The 27,021-nt window shown below is 42.1% G+C and overlaps 1 protein-coding gene and 1 long non-coding RNA gene across 5 annotated transcripts in view; both read left to right on the plus strand.

Moving 5' to 3' along the window:
* Positions 1-27,021, plus strand: part of negr1 (neuronal growth regulator 1) — a 177,191-nt gene that overhangs the window by 55,753 nt on the left and 94,417 nt on the right. For all 4 annotated transcript variants that reach the window (XM_085134143.1, XM_085134141.1, XM_085134140.1 and 1 more), the window contains exon 2: positions 265-503. In XM_085134143.1, the coding sequence (XP_084990269.1) occupies positions 265-503 (239 nt within the window). The remainder of the gene's footprint in view (positions 1-264; positions 504-27,021) is intronic.
* LOC146502421 (uncharacterized) lies at positions 510-9,924 on the plus strand. Its single transcript, XR_014869598.1, has 2 exons — positions 510-670; positions 1,636-9,924. It is a non-coding gene; the product is annotated as an uncharacterized LOC146502421 (long non-coding RNA).

The following is a 27,021-nucleotide window of genomic DNA, read 5'->3' on the forward strand; positions in this document are numbered from 1 at the left end:
AAGTTGATGAGATTTCTGTATTTTGTGAGACTCGCTTTTTGGCACATTAAAGATTTCACCTGTTTTCTGAGTTAAAAAAAATAATAAACAGCAGGAGGTGTCTTCTAAATAGGAAGACAGTAATATTTGTCAAGAAAGGTGACATTTTCTAGACATTGCTAATAAGTCAAAGACATTCTTCAGCAAAGATGATGACTTAAAAATACTTTGAGACGGATGTGTTTTTCCAAGTAAATCTAAATGTGTCTTTTTTTGTTGATCCAGGTGCTACTTGTTGGATGGGATCTCTAAAGGAGCCTGGCTGAACCGCTCAAGCATCATATTCGCAGGGAATGACAAGTGGTCTGTGGATCCACGTGTGTCCATAGTGTCCAGTGTTGGAGACAAACATGAGTACAGCCTTCAGATACAGAAAGTGGATGTAACTGATGATGGCCTTTACACATGCTCGATTCAGAGTGAGCGTAACCCACGGCCAAAGCTCCTCAACCTCGTTGTAAAAGGTGCGTGCAGGCCATGCGTGTTCTTTACTTTGTCTGTGTGTAGCACATGTTCATTAGTATGTATATGTTGGTGATTATGATAACTTACATTGTTCCATTTCCAAGCATGCACGCGTTTCAGTGGTCTGCACATATCTGCGGTTCAATTTTGGTTGTTTAAATCGTAGGTAGGGATGGGTACCGGTATCCGGTGCCATCATGGCACCGGTTCTGACATAAACGGTAGTAACCAGACCGAAAAGCAGCGCGCATTTCGGTGCTTTATTTCGGTGCTTTTTTTTCCTGAGCCGTGATACACTTTCTTCTTCCTTACATTTCTATTGGCGGTTGGCAAACAACTGAAAGGTGCATTACCGCCACCAACTGGTATGGAACGATACACTTTAGATTCTAGCCAATCATTTTACGTTTCGAGGATAGTAGGCGGGTCCAGGTACGTACGTTCTTTTAGAGCAGAGCTACAGATTAAAAATGCCCAAGGTAAAGCGGTCAAAAGTCTGGCTGTACTTCACAGCAAAAGATGCAAACTCAGCAGCCTGCAACAAGTGCTTTAAGCTGATACTGTGATACTGTCAAAGGAGGTCACACTTTAAATCCGATGAACCTAGCCCTGCCAGTGTAGCAGAAATGATGATGGCAGCAGCAGCCGTTCTTCTCTGCGTGAGTAGCTTAATGTTGTTCGTGTGTAATTTACGTTGAGTAAGCTAACCGCGTTATTAAATTAATGCATGTAACGTGAACTAGCAAACACCATCATAGCTACATGCGGCTGTCTTCTTGTTTGATGGCAGATACTCCCTTCACCCTGGCCAAAAAGGCTAAAATGACCGAAGAAAAAGTGGAAAACAGCTAAACATGAGAGGTTTTTGGACAAAGTTTGTGTTTTTTCCATTGTTTAAGCTGCTTCCAGCCCAGAGTGATACCATATATGCCCCATACCTGCAGAAAAGACTAACATTGTTATCTTTTTACAAAAAAAACAGCTGAACATGAGAGGTTTTTGGACCAATTTTGTGTTTTCCATTCTTTAAGCACCGGTTTGGGCACCGTTTAAGCACCGGCACCGTTTCAAAAGTACCGGTTTGGCACCGGTATCGGATAAAACCTAAACGATACCCATCCCTAATCGTAGGTGCAGAGTTTTCAAGCATTTCAAGCATCACAAAAAGCAAGCTGCAGCTCCCGTCCTGTGCCTTTTTGTGATCTAACACCTTGCTCACAAAGGCAAAGGCTCGAGAAATTGCTTCGGTGACGGGAAACCAACATTTTAAGGTACATTGTATGCCCGCAGGCCATGGAGCAAAAAGCCGGTTGGTTTAATTTACTGGAGGCAAAGTAGCTTTAATCAGGCCTCTCTGGATTTTGTCGCAGCAGGCAAAACAAAAAGAGATCCAATTCTGATAACTTTTAACTACATCCTGCACTTGCTGATATGCTATATATGCACTATGCATTGCTTAGCAGACGATAATGTTGTGAATTTTAGTTTTCGACACAAATGTGCTGGCACTGAGCTTTTTAGAGGTTGTCTGCATTGGGCTTTATCGTGGGCAGCGTGCATTTTTTAGGGGTTTTAATGGGCCCACACATGTTATGTTTCTTTTCTAGGCTGATGTGAAGATTTCATTAAAAAATTCTCTCTTAATCCTAATATTTATTTCACAACCTTGTCTCCTGGCCTACATTCACACACACACACACACACACCCCTCTCGGCAGGTATCAGATTAATTGAAAATGCACAACAAATTATTCTCATTCTGCTTTAAGCCTAGCCAAGGTAAGGATTAATTTATGAAAACACAATGTTGCACACCTCCGCACAAGCAGCACAGTATTAATAGAAGAGGTGAGGGTCAGGAGCACTGAAGTTTGAGCAGCGATATGTGAAATGTGCAAGTGGAAATAGCTCTCCAGCTGGCGTCTCTGTTGTGACATATGGAGAGAGCTTATGAAAATTCTTTTCAGGCATGTGATCCTACCTGCAGTTTGATTTGTTTGTTGTGAGCCGTGATTGAAAATATTTGTTTCGCCTTTATCCGCGTTAAACTGGTACAAGAGCACCAGGGTTTGGAAAAGAAAAAAAAAGGAGTCGCATCAATTCGCAAACAGCACGGACGGCGCTTCTGTAAACTGCTATCCTGTGAGGTAGCACTTTTCACCAGGGATAAGAAGAATAGTCAAAACAAATCACTGTTTACCTTCTCAGGTGTCCGTCCCTGTTCAACAAGCAGCACAACATGAAAGCAGCGCGCTTTTAAAACACTCTGTTTCCCCAAATTTCTTAATCTGCTGCCTGTAGTGTGCAAATATTAGACCGTGTGGGCGTAGAGCGGTAACTAAGGTTGGTTTCGAAGGTACAAAGTGGCGTTTGAACAATTGTGCTTGTTTATGTGGTTGGCTGCTGATGAGAGCACATTCACTGTGCTGCCGTTGAAAAATGGCCTTTGGTTAAGAATCCTGTCGGTTTTAAAGGGTCACAGAATTGAAATGCTATACTCCTGGTACTTTTTTATAGGTGCTTTGTTGGAGGACGGACTCCACCCCATCCATCTTCGTGTCAGTCCACAAAGGACAACGTTTCATAGAAAACAGTCTTGGTAGACTTTTCTTGTAGTTGATTGTAACTTTCTGGCAAACCTGCAGACAAAATTGCAGGTAAACATCAGCTATCTGAGTGAAAGTTGGAGGCAAAAACCGAAATCAACAGTGAAGTCCAGGTTTTATTCTTACATTTTAGAACACGTGAAAAATATGAGATTTTTTTCTGTCAGCGTGATATATTTGGCATCAGTAAATCTCAAACGGAGACAGGATTAGAAGAAAGTGAAAGATCGCACTGACTTTGTGGAGCTGCACCGACACAGCTCTGCTGATCCGTCTGTGCAGGTTAGCATAATCAAGTTAGAGCAGGTGGATAGATAGTGGGTAGAGCTACAGATTCAATTTAGTGTGTAACCTCCTTCTCGGGCCGGGTGTCATCACTTTGCTGAAAAACTTTTCCGGTTGAAACTCGGCCTTTCCGATTCTGCTGTCATCACCTTCCTGTTTGTTGTTACCTGCGTCACCTGTGACCACATCACAGCCCCATAATTGTTCATCCTGGCACTCGACTCCCTGCAGTCTTCTTCTTGATGATGGATGTTATGTGTGCTGAATCAGTGCTGATGTAAAACAGAAGAAGTTGAAGCGTTTTCTCCAGAAAGTCTCATCTTGTAGCATCTTCCTGTCTATAATCTGAGAATCTTTGAGCTTCACTGATCTATCAATTAAAAGGTGGTAAATCTGACCTACTCGTACACGCGGGTCTCCACGCCAGCCACTACAGCTGCGGCGTGTGCCTCAGGTAATTAAAACTAAAGAGTGCACGGCAAGCTAAAACAACATCACAGAGTGGGGCGAGCCACCATTCACAAAGATGACAACAGCAAGCAAAAACAGGTCAATATAATTGGCTGTGCGAATGCAAGCAGAAAAAAACAAGCCCCCTGAAAGTTTGTAGCTCCCTGGTGAGCTGGCACCCTCAGAGTCATGAGAAGTCTTTAGTGCAAATGCACCTTATCTAATTTCTTTTTAATCTCTCATCAAGAAATTGAGCGTCCACAGCCTCACTTATTGTTTGTTAATGCAGATAGGCTTAAACCTTTAATATAAACGCAGAGTTCTATCAGCACTTGTCAACTCCTCCGAGCACCGCAGCGCCTCTGCAGTTATAGCCACTGTGCTATAGCTGAAAGGTCACAGGGGCAAATCCCGCCTCTGCCAATGTGTCCATCAGCAGTCTTGAGCCTTGTTAGCGTTTCCTCAAGTGGAAGCATACACCCCCAGACGCACGCACACACCAACACAAGCACACAGGCATTCGCTTCCTCTCAGTGAATGATGAATTTACTTCTAGAAATGTGTCTGTTCACTTTAAAGAGATTCCTCAAACTGGCCTCGAATACTGATTTTATAAAGTAGATCACATATCAGTAAGATGGGGCACGAAACACTGGTATGTATTAGAGCTGGGCGATATATCGAGTTTTTAAAAAATATCGATATATTTTTATACGAGATATAAGATGTGACAATATCCTTTATATCGATATAGTCTATGTTACGTTATAACTATACTTGTGGAGCCGCAAGTTTGCCTCTCTTTCGTCCACTTTTGTCTTTACGCAACATTACTCGGCCTCACCCCTCCTTCACTGAACACAACTCCCCCTCCTCCCCCATCGCTTCACCTGCAGGAAGCGACAAGATGGACACGGCAAATCTCTGTTAACGAGTTACTGCGCATCGCTGGACGCCGTCAACGTGTTAGCGAGCTAACCACGCTAACAAGCTAACCACGCTAACAAGCTAACCACGCTAACAAGCTAACCACGCTAACGCCATGCAGCCCAGAGGCGCTGCACGGCCTAAAATCCTTTTATTTTCTCAAAAGTTGACAGCGCGCCTTATGTATGAATTCTGGTTGTGCTTGATGACCGCAAACAGATTTTATGTGGTACACAGCGCTCAGCAATCTGTCAAAAAATGTTTTAGTACGACTTTGCTAAGCTATGGTGCTGCACCGGTTGATGGATTGTCGGAGCATTACGGCGACCGAGGAGCCTCGCTGAGTGATACGTACGGTGCTTCAACGTAATATTACCCTACTGTGTTTAAGGACCATAAATGGCACCTGTTAAGAGACGTGGTTACGAAGAGGATTTCAAACTCAATGCTGTCAGTCACGCAGTAGAAGTTGGGAACAGAGCAGCTGTGAAATCTGTCTTTGTTACTATGCTCAGCGTCTTTTAGTTTACATTTTGACTGCCCAATTGTGAGCTTTTTGTTATGCACAAAAACAACATTGTTTTCTTTTATTTATGGAGCATTATTATTTAATAAATGTTCATAATTTATTTTTGAGTAAATTTTATGTACATCTATGCTCTATGTTAATAAAAGTGCCTGTGTGACATCTGGGACACAGCTTTGACTAGGAACTCTCTTTTTGTTCTTACTTTATGGCTTTAAAAAAATATATCGAGATATATATCTTATATCGCCATCCAGGTAAAAAATATCGAGATATGAATTTTGCCCAGCCCATATCGCCCAGCCCTAGTCTGTATGTCCCTTCCTGTGTAGGTAATAAAAGTGGCCATTGGCATTCAGTTGCCTTTATTAAAGGTTGACGCATCAAACTTTTTTTAAAAAGTACATTTTATGCACTTTTTTGTTTTAGGAAAAGTCATTTTGAAAAGTCACACAGAAGCTTGAAATTGGATTATATCTGTAAGCTCAGTAATACAGAATGATTGTGCTCCTTATGTTGAACTTTTAGGAGCTGGAATTTCAATGAGATCCATGCAGTAAGATGTGTAATGCAAATTTTTAATGGGGGGGTGCAAATGGGCACTGGTATTAGTAAGACTGCTTGGGGTTAGGTACCAGGAGAGAAAAGGTCAACACATCCCTATAAGTTAGGGCTAATTGCTGGTCAAAAGGTTATAATGAAAGCACCTTTGTCTGGAGGTTATAATAAGAAAATCTCATACTTTTTTTTACACTAACCTATTGTGTTCACATTGTTGAAATCGACCCATTGAGCAGCCGTTATAAGCAATTCTAGGATTGACGAGAGTGGAGGGAAGAGACAGAACGCACATAGAGTTGCTTTCCCTGTGCTCGGGCCACATTTTACAGGTACACCATGTTTCTGAATATGTATGTGATAAACTGTAATCAGCTGCTTGGCAGGCAGTAATGTGAGCTGCACGAGCGTCATGTTTTTGTAGGCGTCGGTTTTCCGAAGAACAGTTTGTAATGGGAATCTTACCAGGGGTGTTGTGGGTCATGGCAGCTCCTCACCACTGGCCATATGGCCACAATCAAGCCGAAGCTAATGTGCCAGCTGTCAGCTGCATAATAAGTCTTGGAATGGCTAGAATTCCTGATGGATGGGACGTAATGGCTAAGATTTGGCAAAAGTTTGACCTACAAATAGCAACTGTTGTTCGCAAATGTAACACGTTGACCATCAAAGTCAGTGATGTCAGTGCGTTATACTCTGAGAACTGCGTTTTATTTCACATGAACAATAACGAGGCTGAACAGAAGCTGTTTCACAGAAAGCTGCAGCTTCGTTAAACCTGTAGTGTAGGAGAGAGACTGAGTAGTGATACCAGAAAACTAAAATATCTGAACGCTATGTGAAGGGATGTGGTCACTGTTTCCTTGATGGATGATGAGCAGACGATATAATCATGTGAAAAAGTGTAAAACATGGAGATCCCTAAATGTACTTATGCTGTTATCAGCTTTCAGTAAAGCTCGATGGCGTTTTGATTGTGTTATGTATCTAAATCTGTTGAGTCATCAGGCAAATGGAGAGACAGCTCTGTGTATCTGAGAGGGAGCTGCAGGCAGGAAGTATCCTGAAATACAGATGACTACCTCCAGCTGATGAATGCCGATAGGCTTGTCTTTGACAGGTCGCTAGAGCTAGTTTAAAAATTTGGTAGCCATTCTGTCCCAAAGCATATGTGTGGTCTTCTGGCATCTCTGCCATTTTACACCATATTGTGCTTCAGTTCATTTTCTTTGTCAAAACTCTGCACTGGGAAACCTTACCTGTCACTGTGTGGTAGTTGTGTACACATGCTTAAGCCCACTCATCGAGAACAGAGGGATTTCTTTACAGATGAGATGTAGCAGAGGAGCCGCTCTGTCATGTTGCAGAGGCTTCTGGGAGCATGCTGTTTTTTTCATCTGCTGAAATGAAAGGGAAGACTTGCTCAGAAAAAACAGACACTTTAATCTGAGCTTTTCAGTCCAAGCATGCAACATTTATTAATACCGCAACACAAATGTTACAGTTGACTTAAAAGGATTTCATGGCGTTGGATTTTTTTGGGGCGTTTTTACTTTGCTAGACGGTGCGCCATGGAAGAGTAACGTGGACAATTGGAGCAAGAAGGGATTACTGCATGGAAATATGCAATGGTCTCAACTCATTTCAGGTGCACGGTTGGGTCTTTGACTAGTTGATCCACCGAGCAATTATGCTTATCTGAAATGAATATCTTCGTCTGCAGTGCAGGGAGTGGCTTTCTTGCATTCGGTCATTTACAGATTTGAAAATGGAGATATTTGAATATTTTAACAAGCTGTGGGGCAGAAAAGACGAATGCTAAAATACAAGCGAGGAACATTTGCCGAGAGTTGGACATTTTTAAGGGACAGCTTGTGATGGAGATGGAAGTAATGTTCAACGCTTCGCTTCATAAATCCTTAAAATTCACCAGTCCCTTAACAATGATGACTTGGCAAATTGAGAAGCCACTGAAAGTTTGTAACTTTGATAAATATGTAAAGCTGTTTTTGGAATTGTTCGACTTTTTTCCTTCTTTTTTTAAAAAACTGAATCTCCATGTGTTTCCTTTTTAGTCGTCTCTCTCTCAGCAGAAACCTTTACATTATTTATGGCAATGAAAAATAACGTCAGTTTTATATGAGCGGATGAAGACGGAGGTAAAGACGAGATTTTTTTTCCCCTCCTTCTCTGGAGTCGCATCCCTCGGGATTTCTCCGTACCCAGGGTGATCGTGGCTCAAGAGTTGGGAGTTCGCCTTGTAATCGGAAGGTTGCCGGTTCGAGCCCCGGCTTGGACAGTCTCGGTCGTTGTGTCCTTGGGCAAGACACTTCACCCGTTGCCTACTGGTGGTGGTCAGAGGGCCCGGTGGCGCCAGTGTCCGGCAGCCTCGCCTCTGTCAGTGCGCCCCAGGGTGGCTGTGGCTACAATGTAGCTGCCATCACCAGTGTGTGAATGTGAGTGTGAATGGGTGGATGACTGGATATGTAAAGCGCTTTGGGGTCCTTAGGGACTAGTAAAGCGCTATATAAATACAGGCCATTTACCATTTACCCGAACCTACGGCACCGGGAAACTCTGGTTATCGTCGCGCTTCGTAATGCATGAATCACATGCTGCTCTATTAGAGGCTAGAGGTGGGATATGACTTTGCTGTCTTCTCTAAGAATCATTTAATCTCAGTGTGACATTTATCCCCCTCAGAGACCTTATGTCACCTCAGCAAATTAGACATTTGCATCTGTGCCCCCCCCATAGCGTGTTTGCAAACGCCCCTGAGAGGTGGGTGGAAAAAATGTTCAGACTGCACTATTGCACCGGCATTACAGCTCAGAGACACACAACGCCGAGGGCACTGTCTCGGCACCGCATTTTCTCTTTGTTGTCATTGCACATGGAGTAAGCTCAGTGTGCCAAAACAAAAATAGGACGATGAGAGGACTGCGGGTCTGTCGGATGCAGAGAAGCATATTCATATTCCACAGAGTGATGCAAAGATTAAACTCAGCTTTTTTTTTGTAAATTGAAATCACAACAACAGTCCTCTGAAGGCGCCGGTGCCCGCCCTCCCTCTCTCTCTCACGTAATCTCAGCCAAAAGCAGTGATCATAAGGCCACAGGGGGTCTGCTAAATTACTAAAGGGTCCCTGTTTTCCTCCAGGTACTTTTGGCACAGGTGCCGAGCAGTCAGACCGTTCTTCAAATACTCGACTTAACAAGATTAAAGCAAATGGGCTCTGCCTCGTGGCTGTGCACTGATTATTGAGTAAATGTGAAATGCTCTGACCATGAAGTAAGTAGTGCATGTGAACCAAGCTGTTCTTCCTCGTCTGCATATTCTCCTCTCTCCATCCCGCTTACACTAACTTAGCAGCAATCGCCCCCCGAACAGCATCTGATGCAGGATACTGAAAAGATTGGCATCAAGCCCAGCCCGCCCCTTCTGTACATCACATAACTGGCCTCCTCCTCAGCCGCCATTCTATTCCTCGCTCTCGGTTAATTAAGATTGTAGATGTGATAATGCATTAAATATGCGCAGCACCTCTCATCTAAGAATATCTCGTCACAGCGAGGAAGGGGAAAGAAGCATACTTCCTTTCACCATCAGTAGCTGCTCGCACAGGCATTGGAAATGCATTTCAAGGTTTCATCACCGCGAATTTGTTAAGAGAAATCTTGTTCGCGTAACGCAGTACGTCTAAAGATATAGGGTTTCATGTGGGATTTTACACGTCGCCCCGGCGCGGTGTGTTGCTTCGTAGGGGTTAACGTTTTTCAAAAAATGTGAGCAGTAATCCTGTATGTGATGAAAATGCTTTGGACATTAATATGGATCAAAGCGGATCCACAGTGAAAAGTCGCCCACGCCCACGGAGTGAGTCAGCCTGGAAAGAGTGTTTCACAGCGAGGAGAGAAATGGAGGGTTAAACCTCCGGTTGCAGCTCCTCTCTTTAATGTCAGCGCAGAAGCAGCGTGTAATTACACGGCATAAAAAGACCAAGCAAATCGCAGTTTATTCGTAATGTGCTGTGATTCTGTCAGTCTCGTTAATTGTTGGGTGCTTTTTTGACCTGAGCCTGAAAATACAGTCCTGTCGAGCATCGCTAAAGCGCCTCTGTGACAAAATCCACACGACGAATGCCTTCGCGTTGCCATTTCTCCTTCACCGACTGTCACAAACTCCACTTGAGTATTAGTGACATCGATGTTATAAGATTTACACGTAATTGCAACCTGGCTCTGCTTTGCTCTTGATTCAATTTCAAACAGATTGCTCCCGGTGCACATATTGGTTAAACAATTTTCCTTTTAAACTCGATGTCAAGTAGCTTAAAAAGTTTAAAGTTAACTTCTGCATATTTCAGTGAAACTGAAACGCGGCGGGACGTTTTGTCAATAGTCGATGCAGCTCACCTGAAGATTAAACTGAACGCTGCTATTAGATTAGACATTTACTCTAATAGTCTACAAGCGTTACAAGGAATGAACAATCAGAGGAGTAATTTTCCTATATGAGCAGTCGTTTCAGCCGATAAGGACAGAAATGCAGCTTTTTTATTTTTAAATGAGTAATAAACATGATCTTTCTCTCTGTGTGCGCTGGACTCAACCTGCAATTTTCCCAGAATTTGATTGTATCATCTGACAGTCATGTAATCCCAGTGTTTTTCCAGTGACTAAGACTTTCTTGCCAAACAGTTGCATGTATTATATGATAGAGGAAGATAAACTCACCGGTAAATTTAAACACTGCTGATATCAGGTTGGACCCTCCTTTTGCCTTCAGAAATGCCTTCAGTTCTTCATTGCATAGATTCAACAAGGTGTCCGAAACATTCCTCAGAGATTTTGGTCCATTTTGAGATGATAGCTTCACCCTCTGCCTGCAAATTCAGCAAATCTCCTGCACCGCCACATTCTAGAGATCTGGCGACCGTGGAGGCCATTTGAGTACAGTGAACCCAAAAGAGCTTTACTATGAAGCTCATAAGATAACTCTAGGTATACAAATACAAGTATACTAGGAATACTAATACACTAGGAATGCCAGGAACTCTGAATTTACTTCACAAAGGGGAAACGGAACACTAGGAAGACACAAAGCATGGGAACCATGAGGGAGATCAAGGACAAAGGAGGCAATATAGAGACAAGATGTCAAGGTAACTGGCAACAGGTGGAAAACATGGCTGAACAGAATCTGTCTAAGGAGACAGAGAAAGTGAAGCTGAACATGATATAATGGGACAAGGACCCAGGAGTAAAAGAGGAAGTAATTAACACAGGGGCCAGAACTTAGACTTACTAACTCGACAGAACTAAACGGGGAACCCAGACAACCGGGGACGCAGGACACGGAGATAAAACTAGGGAGGCGGAGGGACACAAAGGGAACCAAGGACAAGACTGAGTTCCCTACTACACAAATAAGAAACAACATAAAAACTAAGCAAACCAGGAATCTCATATCGAAACCACTGAAGTAGAGAGTCCAAGAACTCTGGAAGCTGGAAAAACAGACGTAGGGCCATGACGTACACAGGTAGGCTATAGAGTTAAGTTGACCGCTGCGCTCTGTGACACGCCTTTGCACGACCAATAGAAACAAAGCCTACTGTACAGCTGCTCTAAGCTCAAGCACACGTTGAAGGAAAACATTCTGTGATTATCGGAGTTCTGTGAACTTCCAGTCTTTGCGTAAGTCATTCCTTTCAACAGCTGTGGGGACCTCGGGAGGAAAGCAGTGTTGTGGAAACGACACACTCTTCACTACTAAGGTATAACAATGTATATAAAGCAATGTGGAGACCAGTGCCGAGCATTTTATAGCTGCAGTGTGTTACACTTGATGTTTTTAGTTACATTAACCAAAGTTACATTTTAGCTGAGCTAGAATTACTGTTACAACTAGAAATTTTATTAAGATAAAATTAGATTTTAATTTAAAAAAAGATGAATTACACTGAGATTCTTGATTTATCTAGTTTTATCTAGTTTTAGATGAAAGACTTGGAAGACTGAAAGACTGCTCTTGTTGCGCGATGATTGCTATCAAAGTGGAAAACAGACACTTTGACAACATTACTGCAATAGCTTCTAATGCCTGTGAAAAGATGTTCTATGAACAGAGAATAGTGAATCAGCATGAGCTGGAATAACTGAGCATCAAGGGCCTCAGTGGAATAATAATGCACTGAAACAATGTGGCTGCCATTTATATTGCAGGGGAGAGAATTTGAGTGTGTCTAAAGGAACAGATTTGCCATTATGGCCCCTGACATTTAGTTAGCCACCAATCATTGCACGGTTGTGTGTGTGTGTGTGTTTGTGAATTTTTATCTAAGCTCTTGTAAATTTCTCTCATCACGAGCTGTTTGCATGCATGCAGCAATATATATTTGCACAACTGCATGCACATGTGCGCGTGTGTGTAGTCGGTTGTGCATCTGCGTGAGCCTAAAGTGAATCCTCATTATGAAAATGGCTGATATTAGGCATTGTTAATTAAAATGAGTGAGGTTAAAGGTCAGCCGCTCAGCTCTCACGTCTGTCTTCTCTAGAGAATAGAGAGTAGAGGCGGCTTGAGTGGAGAAAACTTTCATTTGGAGCCTTGAGCGGTATTCACAGGTAAAAGAGCTTAACATGAAATTTGCCTCCTTATTGTGTCACCTTTTACGTCTGTAAATACCTCAAAATTACATTTTGATTATCTATTATGTAAAAATGTAATTGCCTTGTGCATGCTGGTTTTATTTTATTCACAATAAAAAATGGAGTGATGTTTATTTTTATACTTTTATACTTTGAAATGTATTCGCTGTATAGCTTTATTCTCCAGATTACAGTAATGGGTTTGTTTCCACCGAAAACCACAGAATGTAGATTTACTCCCCGTGAATTTTCTTGGATGGTGTCCCACTTCAATTATCCTCTGGGTTTTTTTCATGTGTTCTCTGCATGCCTGTACTCGTGGATAACATTAGATTAATGGGCAGGAAAAATAAATCTCCGCTGTCACTCATTGTTGCCGATAGCCGTAAATATTCAATAAATTACCTCGAGTTGTGAAAGTGCACAGACACTCCAGCGTAGATAACACTCGGCTTATACCGTTAATGCCGAAATTGTTTTAAAAAAGAGTCGAGCATGTGAGAAAACATGCGTAAGATGTCATGAACCGAAGTTCAGTACACAAGCTGGACCCAGAAGCAGAGACAACACGCACAGGAGTACGAAAAAGAAACTTTATTTCAACTAAAGGTGTCCCGGAAGGGTCGAAGGAAAACACGCGAGAAACTAGGAAAACCAAGGGAATGAGTTACGCAGGAACACCGTAATTGGGACTGTGGGAGGAGTCAAAGCGGGGCCGTGGGAGCCGGAGGGAGGGGTGAGGATCCGCGGGGGAGCTCCAGGAAAGTAGAGGTGATCGTACCGGAGGCGATCCAAACTCCAGATGGGCAGGTGGCTCAAAAACACGTCGAGCTGTTACCTGAGCGCAAAGGAAAAGATTAGCGTTTGTTCAGGTAAACGAGGGTTTTCACAACCGCCTTCCCGTGGGCGTACGTTACCGCTGTGAGACGACTAATGGACTGGCGTGGAGCAGCTGGCTGGGCTGGATCAAATAGTCCACCTGATAATCGCCTGAGATGGGATGCAGGTGTGGAGTTAACAGCCACACCCGTGGGCGTGGGCATCCCATCAGCTCCTCGGACACCGGGCCGCGGACCACGACATAAGATGTATAATTTAATTAAAATATAATAGAAATAAACTTGAAAAGTGATTTGATGAATCACGGGTAGCTGCAGCTTCTTAAATCAAAGCTTTATTTACTTCAGGTAAAGCGGGAACTTGGCCTTTATTTGAACCAAGACCTAATTAGGCTTTAATTCCAGTTTCCTCTCTTTTAACTGTTAATTGTGTCTTATTCTCAGTGCCTTTTTTCTTTAATTAGCCTTTTTTTTAAACTTCATGTCTGGCTGTTGTCATGGTGAGTTCGACATGTTTTACACTGTCACAGCGTTTGTGTTGGAACAATATAGGCATACCTCGCTAGGAGAATTAGCAGACTGGATTCCCCGTTATGTTTCCACATCGTCGTCTCGTTTGATGCGGGTGATGTTGTTCGTCTTGTCTTTGTCTCATTAGGTGCAATAAAATCATGATTTAAGACTTCTGAGAACCTTTGAGTTTGTTGAGTTGTCAAAATGAGTCACTTGTTGTTGTCTTCTCGTGCTGTTTTTCTTTTCTTTTTTTTAATTTTTTCTGTGACACATTCTTATTCCCGCGTACACACCTCAGATTAGTCTGGTTGTTTTTTTCAGCGCAGGAAGGAGGGATTAATGATCAAAAGGTCTTGTATGAATGTGAGAATGAGACATGTAGAGTAATCCATTTACTGTTGTGATGTCCTAAATAATTAAACTTGACCCCACCTGCAAGTAGTTTGACGATAACGATAAATCAAGGACACATTTTACTGCTGTGACTAACTGTGGTGATGACGGGGAGGCACGGAGAGATGACAGTCGACACAGTAGAACCAGTAACTGCAGAGCAGAAACAGAGATACCTGCAGGAAGTCGAGCAGGAAGTTGAGAAGGAAGTTGAGCAGTCGAGTCCTGGTCCTGCTCGACTAAAACACGATCAGGGAAACAATAAGTAATCAATAAAACTTACTAGAAACAATTTTAACGTGGTTCCAAATATGACTTTTGTTGGTTTTTTTCTACCTGACTGATCTTCGGTAGAACAGAGGGATTTGGACTTTAACATTTTGTGATGACTGTTTTTCTTTTGGTTTGTTTAAGTCATACGTAGTCGTATGTAAACCCTGATTGCTTTTCAAATGAAAATGTCTGTTTCATTCTCATGAGCATACATTACTCAGTCCTTGCCCAGTTTTTCCTGCCACATGCCGTCGGATTTGAACTTTTGAATTGTGAACATGCGTGGTACTCTGGCATCGTTCCCCCCCTAAGCCTGACTGACTGTTCACACAGTCAGTCAGGCTTAGAAGTGTCAGCCCATGGCTTTTGTGGTGTTAAACATTTGCTTCTCAGAGGTGTAAATCACAACAGAAATAAGAATTCTCTCACTTGTGTGTGGATCCAAGCGTGCTTGTCCTCTAGGCTGTGTTTATCATACAGCATAACCTTCATCAGTGGTGGGATGGCTGTGAAACTGATTTGCTGGGGGGGGAACACTGGCAGACATCTCAGAGATATACTGGCCCTAATTGGGCAGATAAATATCACAGGCTGCGCTCTGTGGCCTTACAGCACTGTTGCATACATCACCCTGAATGTAAACTGACCACCAGCAGTGGGGGGGCCGCCCGCCTGTCTCGTCCGCGAGATTTATCTTCTGCCCAAAGTGCAATTAAAGAGCAGGGAGAGATTTCCTCTTTGTTGGCTTCCTTGACTACTAGCTGTCGTAGAAGTCTGGTCACAGAGACCCTCCGTCTTTGTTAGATTCGACGAGCCCTCCAACTAAGCGACTGCATCAGACCTTTTTGTCCTTACCGTCTCAAAGAATCACATTTTCGACATGCAGGATTGTTCCACTTTTAAGAGACCACGCCTCGTTTTCCACCAGGAGACTGAAGTTGAAATTCTGTTTAGGACTCCAGGAAAGTGTTGCTTAATACTTTCATTTCACTCTGCTTAGTCAGGTGTAGGACCAACGTTATTTGGTCAGGAAAACATATGGTTTAGGTCAAAATCCACTCAAGGATAAGACTGTTTTAGAAAGTCTATGCACACATTTTAGACAGACAGATAGATCTGTCTGTCTGTCTGTAGATAGATAGATATTAGGGGTGCAACGATACTCGTATCGATATTGAACCGTTCGATACAGTGCTTTCGGTTCGGTACGCATATGTATCAAACAATACAAAATTTTTAATTTATTTGATCAACTTTCCTTCTGACGGTGCTGTCTGTGTTGAGCGCTCAGTGGATCTGTGCTCGACAGTGCAGCCTAGGCGGAGTAGTCGAACGCAGATTCACTGAGCGCAGGGCAAGCTAGCGAGACAGAAGCTAAGCTCTCCTTGCAACATGGCAAATTGAACCTCCCCCACCTTCATTCAGATCTGGCCTTTGGAACTATTTTGGTCTTTATGTGACGTATGACCCTGAAGGTAAGCGCGTCATGGACAAAAGTAAAACAGTATGTTGGATGTGCCAGCAATGCTCAATCACATGGGTGGGAACTAGTGTGTTAGCGCAGTTAGCTAGTTAACGTGTTGGCCGTCCAGCCCCACGCACGGGGTGATCCGCGGTAGCTCGTTAACGGAGATTTGCCGTGTTGTGGCGTTAACATCATTTCAGATTAACGCTGACAGCACTAGTGGGAACACAACGAATATGACTGCACATGTACTCCGACATCATCCTAGTGCAAAGACAAGTGGAAGCAGACAAAAACAACAAGCACGCATGCTACAAACTTTACCCGAGTCATTTAGACAGCCGTTAGCACATGATTCTCCTTATGGGGACCTGATATGTTTAAGGGCGACCGTGGCTCAGGGGGTTGGGAAGCGTATCTGTAACCGTATCTGTATCTGTAACCGGAAGGTCGCCGGTTTGTTCCCCGGGCTCTCTGTCCTGGTCGTTGTGTCCTTGGGCAAGACACTTCACCTACCGCCTACTGGTGTTGGCCAGAGGGGCCGATGGCGCGATATGGCAGCCTCGCTTCTGTCAGTCTGCCCCAGGGCAGCTGTGGCTACAACCGTAGCTGCCTCCACCGGTGTGTGAATGCGAGAGTGAATGAATAGTGGCATTGTAAAGCGCTTTGGGTGCCTTGAAAAGCGCTATATAAATCCAATCCATTATTATTATATGCTGTTGAGAATATAGCCCAGAAGAAGCGTATAGTAGAGCTTTTATTTTGGAAAGAGACATTTCTCTGTAATAAACTCTCTTTTCCAAAGATGAGTGATTTCTCAATCAGATAGATTTATTTTTTTATTACTTTGTTGTTTCAGCAACATTAAATTTAAAAACTAAAAAGTATCGAACCGAACCGTGAATTTTGTGTATCGTTGCACCCCTAATAGATAGGTAGAAAATTCCTCAGCAGCTCACATAAACACATAAACACATATACAGAACAAATTTGCTACACCAATGTACAGAAAAAAATAGAAACAGATGTTAAAAGAGCTGTGTATTGTAACGTAACCTCCTCACTGCCATACAATAAATAGCCGTGGACTTTGGTAGTTTATCCCCAAAATAAATATTAAACTTAAATAAGTAAAATAATCTTAAGATGATAAAAATAATCAGTTCACTACTGTAGTGCAATGAAAATCTACGCACTAGATTTATACATGCTTGAATTACAGTAGCTATGTACTAGTCTAACCATGACATTCAACCTACATGTTCTGGATGCTGCAGCATTCATCTGTAGTTGCCTGACACATGATGTATTATCATAGACACAAAAACAGGCAAATCCGAGGTGGGATGCTTATTTAAAATGATCAGAGTCCTGGTGTTCTGTATTAACATCTTTATCTTTTGAGACTAACAGCGTAAACAAATAGCAGGAACTGACATCTGTATTCGGCAAAGTAGCTGATAGTTTTTAATAATGAGGGATTTGTTGAATATTCATGACTTTGGCCTTTACAAAGCTCTCACTGGACAGGAATTGCCCTGTATTACCTACGTGTTTTTTAATCCAAATCTCCCTTTACCAACCCATGGGGACGACTGTGAAGAAAAGCAGTTGATACAGGAGCACACACTGATAACACACGTGCTGTAGGCAGACACTTTCAGTGTTTGTGGTTGTGCACAGATGTGCATACTACATAGATGCACCTGTGCATAGATGCACCCCCCCGCACACACAAACTCTGAGAGTAATCACTAATCCTCTTATGCACTTGAACCTTGAATTGTTTTGGCAGCCGATGTTATTTATCACGGACTTATATGACTCACCAATGAGAGGAATAAATCATGACTGAGGGAGACAGAAGGAGAGGAAGTGAGTTTGACAAACAATGCATGAGTGCGTTTCGACGCGATTCCAACTTTCCCGGACTTCATCGCACTTCATGAAATTGTAGATTCCTTTTGCTCCACATGGCCCAGTCACAGGGATACATAGCAATATTTCACAGTAATTGCACTACAAATGGACAAACAAAGGCAGGGCAGTGCACATTGCTTTGATGGTTAAGGGTCTTCCAGAGGCCCAGTGGAGATTATGTTAATGTGCTCAAAGACGCTCATCAGAACTCTCAAGGGCACTCTGACAAGTATGATGAAAAGCACAGAAAGGCATCTTAAATTTAGATTCACCGAGAAACTGGGTAGTTGAAAAACAGCATCTCTAAAATCGCACACACAAGACAGCGTTCGGTATCAGCGATCATTTTATGTATCTACTCCCTGAGATCTACGGGCTATAGACGAATACTACAGCTGCTTGGCGCTATTTCAACAAGGTTGGTATTTTGCATCTTAAAGCTACAGTGTGCACAATCTCACCACTAGATGTCAGTATATTGCAGATTGCAGTCAACTGAATTGCGTTTTCTTCACAACCCTGGCTACGGTGGATGTTGTAGGACAAGCAGTTCTGGCCACCATTCTATGGTGTTATTTTTGTGCCACTATTCTGAGCGCACGTAAAAAAAAATTGCAGGCGCAAGTGTTGCATTTTGAGGAGAAATTTATTTTGAGCGAAGAAAAACTGAATTTGAGTGAACAGAATTCATTGCTGCGTGCAGAAAATGTATTTCAGTGTTTGCTATTATTCACACACACGCACAATAGCAGCCCCTCTCGCTCAGTTTTTGCATTTGCGCTCGCTCGCAATGTGTTGCTCGCGCTCTCAACATTTCTGCCCGTGCGCGCTCAACTCTTTCTCTACACCGTTATATTTGTGCCACAAAACCGGCCAATCACAGACTTGGATGCAAAAAAAATCTGATTGGCTGGTTTGGTCTCCAATCAGCTCGAAATGACGAAATGCAATATCCCAGAATCCATTTCGTCCAAAACTCAAACGAGGCAGTTTTCGGAGATGCCTGTTACCCACCATTATATATAACATTAGAGCACACTAGTGAGTTTAAACTATCAGTCAGTATTTTATCTCACCTGGCGCCCGTGTGTTCACTATAGAGGAGGCCGTGAAAGTTTGTAAAAGGAGTCTTGATACGAGTCAGCAAAGCTCACCTCTGTCTGATGACAGAGAAACGGAGGTGAGCCGATGTTTTTACCCCCGTTAGCCGACATTAGGACCTGCTGTTCTTGCAATGTCATTCTGTCATTTTTGCAATGTGAAATTTAATAAAACTGTTTTTCAAAAGCAATTAGGACGCATTAGGACTTTCAGGACACTCAGCCTAACGTTAGCTGGCATAATGCTAGTTTATAACCAGCTGTTGTTGTTTTTTTTAGCTAGCTCGCTGTCAGCTGCTCTGGGACAGGAGGGTCGCACGTCTGATCTGCTGACAGTAACTAAGTGTAACAATGTCAGGAACTAATAAGCATGTTTATGAATGTTTTTGTGTGTTAGAGCCCTGAATTCAGTTCAGGTGATAAGGCTTCAAGTGAGGAGGAAGCGGATGAGGTGGAAAAGAGGAAGGAGGAGGAGAAAGTCATAATGAGCTAGATGATTAAATGTTAGATGGTCATATACAACTGAAAGAGCTGTTTGTGATCTGCAAATTAAAAGTAACTCACTTGGCCTATATGTTTGTAGCCGGTCTCTAGCCAGATACATACAAGGCGATTGTGAAGAATGGCCATCTCTGACACTGTACTCAAGGTGGTGGCTTCATGTGAATGAAGTTTATGGGAATGCATCAATTTAATAGAATTTTTATTTTCTATTAAATAACTACTTTTAACTAATAATCCACATTTTTTTCATAAATAATGAAACACAAAGACCTACTGATGAGCAACGGGCCAATAAAGAGGAGATCCAAACACCCACTGAGTTCAGCTCTTTTCTTATGACTGTGTGTGTGCTAGCTGCAAACTGCTTTCGCCCCATTAATCAAGACCCAGGCTCTAAAGGTTGAACTTTGACCTTTAGGATCAGTGACAGATTGAGGCCAAGATTGTGTCCCATCACATTATTAGTTCATACACACAAGCTAAGAGTTGAGATGCACCCATAGCGGTGGTCATTTAATCCCTGGCTCACGTTTTGCAGCCTGAAAGCTGCATGTCCTCTCACGGTCTCTCTGTTTATTTGTGACAGTAAACTATTTAAGGCGCCTGTGAGTAGCCACACCAGTCAGAGATGCAGCTAATTGAAAAACCAGCAATCATCTTTGAGATTTAAGTGTCCCACACGTAGAGGAATTTTGTTTATAAGCAAGATGCTGTGGCTTTAAAGACGCTGATTAGCATGAATAAATTAGATAGCTTATCTTTGAATTACATGGCCAGTGCAGCTCTCCCATTGAAGATTAATTGCCTCTCACAAGGTATTTCGAAAAGTTCATTTTCATCAATTGATTTCCCTTAATTCACGAATTCCCCAGAAGTGCATGAAATTGGTAACAAGCTCTCCATAATCACGCTTTGTGCATCGTTAACCTCACGGGCAATTACTCATCATATGTATTGGTTGTGACATTTGCGGAAGCATGTTATTTTTGCACCATTAGGTCATGACAGGAATATTATCATAAAGTTATGGTTAATTACAAGTTGAATAGAAACAGTGTGTATAGTTTCCTCACATTGCTGCACAGGGCAAAGCGTGTTCTCAGCATGTTCGGATTTTACTGTATTCTTTCTGTCTTTTATCGCCTTGATCATCTCACGAGCTCCCAAATTAATGCCTCGTGTGTTATTAGAATAAATACACACAGTTTGCATGAAATACTGATAAAGTCTCAACTTCAACCTCCTGATAACAGAGGTGGTTCTGTCTAATAACACACCTTCGACGCGGTGAAAATTGTTTCGCTCTATGACTCCGGCGACGTCCGTAGATTGCAAGTGCATTTTGGAGGCTTGAGGTAGAATTGTCCAATGTTTGTCCGAGTCTTTCTTTTTCTCCAAGGCTATCATCGCCTCACCGGCGTGTTATTGTTACCACGGTATTGGGGTCATTTCTGTTTCAGTCACACACGAATGATGCCTCGAAGCGAAAAAGTGGGCCACTGACATAAACTGAGAGGAAAAAAATAATAACTTCAGGTAATTGCCACAGATTTCACTGTGAGAATGTATGCCAGGTGCATTAACAGTGATCCAGTTATGTGTAGGTGCTTACTGAGAGTCAGCAACAAAACACAACCAGGTCACATCGACGGGAAAGACACTATCTGCTGTAGATGTAGTAGGAAGTGCAGCTATGTTACAAAATACTCGACGTGTGTTTGTGTCACACATGCCAGCTTCTATCTGTATAGTGTCGTTGTTATAGTGACATACAGTAAGTCATCATACTGTACCGCCATTATACACTGTCACCAGGCCCTCAGGCGAATTCGTGCAGTACATTAATCGGGTAAATCGCTGGATTCATCATACTTAATGATACCATTATGGAATAATGTTCATCATCTAATGTGCACTTGCCAGGAATCTATTTGTGTCTTCGGCTATTTGCTGTGTGCTGCAGCTCCTAACGTCCTAATCCTTTATTAACCTGCCCAACATCGTAGCCACGAGGAGATCTTAGAATATGAAGAGATGCCAAAAACAGACAAGCAATAAGGGATGATGAGGTTTTATGTCTTGGTACTGCCATTCCACCAGTTAGTCCACCTCCTCAATTGCTGCTGGGCTCAAATAAATGGAAAGAAAAAGAAAACATCTCTTTTTCGGGACGTTTTTATTGCTTTTTATTATTGCCGTATGGCTGAGCGTGTGTTTTTTCTTTCTTTTTTTTCTGTTGAAAATTATTGAGATTGATATGTTTAATAACACTATGGGAGTTCAGCAGTTGATATTGAAGCTAAAACTAAAGCTACTTTCAAAGTTTATAGGATTGGAGTCACGTGTGGTACAACATTTGTTTAAAAGCACACAGTGCAAGCCTGTGGTACGCACAAAGGTACAAACACACTAAAAAAGAATGGCATTGAACTGTTATTATCCCAGGAATCCATTTAAAACAGACTGGGGCAGGTTTTTTGTGTCGTTGTTCTAATTCAAGTGGTCTGCATTTTCACTTGGCTGTTTTTACAGACTTTATAAAATCCATCTACCCCATGATGCAATGGGGCAAAACACAGGGAACTATTTCAAGTTCACAGGGAACTATTTGATTACCTTTGACCCCAAACTGCTCAAGTTCTTGCAGACTTCTGACATGCTAGCTTTGAGGCTTGTCGTTTATGCCCGAACTTGTGTTCATGTATTATTTGACGACTTTTTTTTTAACAGCAGTAGTTGTCTTTGACTCGACATATTTGTCCTGCGTATCTAATCTTGCTGAGTCTGACACATTTTATTGTACGGTTGTAGTTATAGTCCTGTATTAAACTTAATGACGACTTCTCGATATTGGATAGTCATTGCTAGTTCTTGTTGGCTGATCTGCAAGTGCATTCCCTTCAGATGAGATGCTGTTGGATTTCATTAGCCAGAGTGTCCGTGTAGGTTCTCGGGCTTTTGTGTCATGGTAGTCTGAAGAGCTTGAGTTGAAAGCAACTGGACTTGTTTTTTAGGTTCATTTCAACTGTCATCTGAGAGGCTTCTTCAGCTTTGAAGGCTAACTGAACACTGGCCAGGCTCTCTAAAAAAGAAATAGCAGCAGTAGAGTAAGTGAAGAGCCTCCAACACTGCCACTGCTGAAAAACACAAATCCAGTAGAATAAATAAATAAAAACATCCCATACATACATTTATTTAATAAACATGACCTTCTTCACAATTAAATTTCATGTTAAGGTAGTGCTGAAAAGTACAGCTTCTTGTGCAGAATAGCTTCTTTTCATTTTACTAATTTCGATAATTCATAGGTTTGGTCTTATGGTCTTATGGTGAGGACCCATTCAGACTGTTCATACTTAATTTGGGGATATAAAATTAAAAATCTTTTCTAAACTATGAGTGACAGCAACACTTTTTAAAAAAGGGACCCAGATGACCCATTTCCTGTGCTTCCCTTTCAATCTGAGTCCTCATTCACCTGCCAGCTGAAGAACCAATGACAGACGTGTAGGAAAACAATTCATCACAGCTGAGGAGAGCATCCCCATTGGCACTGAAGCTCGCACCAACCCTTTAGATGGTGGAAAGCCTTATTTAATGATGGAAAATCCTGCAGTAAAATTTGTTTATTCCTACACTGGCAGCCACTGTAGTTGTCACACTTGGCCTCCGCCAAGGCAGACTTAGGTAATATTTAGCTTCATAAAAAGCTGGATTATACAACAAACTCCCGGGCTGCCTCGCTGGCAGACGACTCTGGTCGAGCCTATTGATCAAACTCGCGTTGCAAATACGTCGGTCGGTATATGCTGCTGCTCATTAGGCTGAAGGAACGTAGAACAGAGAAGGGAGACTGGCAAGAGGACAACTTTACTTTGAAATGATACCATTTCCCTTTCTTTATGCACCCTGCACCTTCAGTATCTATCAACTCTGATTTATTTGGCATGCTTTTTAAGATTTGTGTATAATACATTAAAAATCAACTAATTGATTCTGAGGGCCTTTAGTATATTGATGTTACATGAGGCTCTTATCCCTATGGGAACAAACATGATAGGTTGTGTGGTCGAGACTTTTCCTTACACTAAAGTTATTTTTTCTTCTCTCAAAAGCAGTAAAGAAAAATGTCATCACATAGTGACATGTTTCTCTTTCTGTTTGGATGAACTTTCCCCGAAGTTAAGTGCTACAAATTATCTGTGAATGCTTTATGACACTGCAAATGGAGGTAATCCCTTTGCGTAATATAATCTGTCACTGTTTATGTGTAGTCTCCGTGTCTGACACCTAATTAACAGAGTGGAAGGGTTTTTTTTTGCTGCATGCTTTGGGGAAATGTGATTGAAAACCTTTAGGAATAGCTGTCGCATTATAGAGGTATATATTACATCCAAGAAACTCCAGTATACTTTTATAGGGTTCATGTTTCATTATTAAGTTTGGGGAAATTTGGGAGCAGGTAATTTTAGAGTTTTAAAAACATATTTTAAGATTTCCCTGTCATTGTATCAAGTAAATCTTCCCCTAATTCACTTCCAAATTTCTTCAGGCCAATGATTAAAAAAAGGTGTCCTCCAATGAAAGAGCCTCTCTGTTTCAGTAAGATTATTACATTGCGTTGTCTCGAGCAGTCACAGCATCTTCATCTATTTCAACACTGACAGTGGAAAATAAAGGATGGCACTCTTTTCCTTCTTGCCTGTCCCTCCCTCTCTTTCTCACAGCTTCCTGTGACTCATCACCCGTGCTGCCGTCCATTACAGCTAGTGGCCAGGGTTCCCCTCTGTGCTCTAATTGGAAAGCTTGATGGCAGTAGGTTTAGCCAGTAATTGGGTCCTGCAATTTAGTAGCAGAAGCCATCGTGGAAAGGCCTGTCAGAATTCAGCCCAGTAGCGTGCATCCCGCTTCTCAGCCCCAGATGAAACCCCCGTGTTATAATAGTGCAGCTGTAAGCATTTCCGTAATTCAAGGTGGCGTCATTACGGTTTTATTTATTCACCTGAGGCATCTGCTAGGAGGGAGATGATGCCACCCAGATCAGCTGTGGCAGCTTGTGCTCAGCACCTCCCGCAGGGCTAGAGAAGGGAAATTAGAGAGGAATGGGCAAACATGACAATCATTGCATCGTTAATGAATTAGCGCCTAAAGAAAACAACAAGCTGGTGATGTTGGTGTCGAGGGAAGGGTTATATTGTTCTGCTGTTGAAGGGGTCGCACAGTCGTGACTGTTTCTGATGTTAGAGTTGGAGGAGGTGGAAAAGGGATGATATGGAGCACTCAGAGAGGCACCCAGGGAACAGTAGCAGTACCGAACTTCACAGGCTTTCAATGTGTTAACCAGGAGTTTAACAACTAAGGATTCCAACGATGTCTTATCTCAGCAGGGAGGAACTTTTATATGAACGTCCACCTTAGTTTTGACTAGTTTTCCTCTAAGCAGCTTTGAGCAAGTGGTTGTATTTTTTATTTATGTTGAACATAGCACCTGAAACAAATAATATCATAGAACTTAATGTTGCATTCACAGGGGGAGGATGACGTGTGCATTATATGTACAAAAAACCCAACTGGATTTATGATAATTATATATTTTTTAAATATATAGCTTTTGTAATTGCTGTATAAGCAGTGACGTTGTTGCAAAGCTTTGTTAAGCGGGCCCGACCTTTTAAGGACGAGTTACAGTACATATATACATACACTGTGATCAGTACAGTAAGATTTATTTTTACTTCCATGTAGGGCTGCCACGATTAGTCGACTATCAAAATCGTCGACGACTGATTTAATAGTCGACGCGTCGTTTGAAGCTTTGTAAGATCCCAAAAGACGCAGGAATAAGTAGTAGGATTTAAGAGTGTAATAACGGACTGAAACAGAAGATGGCAGCACTGCATGTACAAGGATGCCAGCTGCCGTTAAACCCCGAAGAAGAAGAAGAAGCTGTGTCCCAGAATTCATAGCGCAGCCCAGCTCAATTTCCAACAATGGCGGCAGCTAGTTAGTTTTAATATTACTCTTATTATTCTTTCTGGGTCACAAAATAAACGTTTAACATATTTTCAGGCGAGAATGTAGCTGTGTAAACCTCAAATATCTACTCAGTTTATCAAGACACCACATATTTTCAAAAGCGCTCCGACGTTTTCGGAGACGTCTGTTACCCACTAGCTCGATAGCTAGCCGGGGGCTAGGCTCACTAGAGCCGTGAGAGCACCGGACTCCCGGCAAATCGTTTTCAAACCCACCGCCATCTTTCGCTACTCAGGTTAAATATATAGTCACTTAGATAACTTAAAAATGTTATTGTTTGGCTTTTTTTTAGTATTTTATTTGTTCCTGAGTAAATCGGTTTGGCTGAGATTAAAGTTATAGTTTTTACACAGCTGAATAAACGTCAAGCAGACAGCTGATTATCAGAAGTGTGAGATGCTGGAGAATTTACTCCGGTGTCCTGTTATATTTTAGATAGCAAGGAGTTTATTAAACGTCACCGAAACAATCTGCAAATTTCATTAAAATTCAATAAACTATCATCTTGTCTTTATTTTTAGTTAGCACAGACCTTAAAAACACTTAAAGCTGTAAGTTAATGATAGTTATATAAGAGCAGATGCTGCTGGTGCAATAAGCTGTACGTTTTACATCCAATGGATGATGATCTGATTAGTCTACTAATCGCAAAAATAATCAGTGACTAGTCGACTATCAAAATAATCGTTTGTGGCAGCCCTACTTCCATGTCACTGAGTTAAGTTGTCTACAGTTAGAAGCGGCTACCGCGTTATTCTGAAATAGAGGGAAGGGATTTTGAGAAAATCTTCAAACTCATCTGCGGTGTTTTAACCTGTCTTTTAAACCATGATGTACTATGGCTGGTCAAGCAGTTTGTTTTATTACAAAGATCCTAGTATCTTCTGGCATATACTGACCTTAAGAGAAACACAAAGTGAGCCTCAGTACACATGTTACCTTGGAGTAACTGCGTTACAGTGTTGTGAAAACGAGATGAAATTAATCACCTCCAGCACACTGGCCGCCATTACTAAGTGTTGATTGGGTCAAGGTATTGACGATTCTGGCTTCTGAAGTGTTGGACTAACATTGTAAGAGCACCTTGATACTGCCACTCGATATAATGCCTGAAGAATCCATGGTGTTATTTTACCTCAGAGAGGAAGATCGTCATCACTGCTGTTGCCCGAGGAGGCTTTTAGTTCTTTTTGTGTAAAAAATAAAGATAGAAATGTAGAAAATTCTCACTGTGGTTGGATGCTGTATTTCCGAATGCACATTTTTGCACCACGTTTCTCCATTACCATGTTATGAGACATCTACTGTGCTGTAAAATAACATAATGGTGGACCATAACACATTCCAATCATTAACCTCACTGGATGGTTACGTTGTGCTGATTTGAAGCAGCCAAGTAGTCGTGGGACTGGGACCCATAATATATGTCCAGTTTAATTCCTGCTGACTGGAGCTTTACTACATGTCA

The sequence above is a fragment of the Neolamprologus multifasciatus genome, chromosome 15, assembly GCF_963576455.1.
Source record: "Neolamprologus multifasciatus chromosome 15, fNeoMul1.2, whole genome shotgun sequence".
In the NCBI taxonomy this organism is placed as follows: Eukaryota; Metazoa; Chordata; class Actinopteri; order Cichliformes; family Cichlidae; genus Neolamprologus; species Neolamprologus multifasciatus.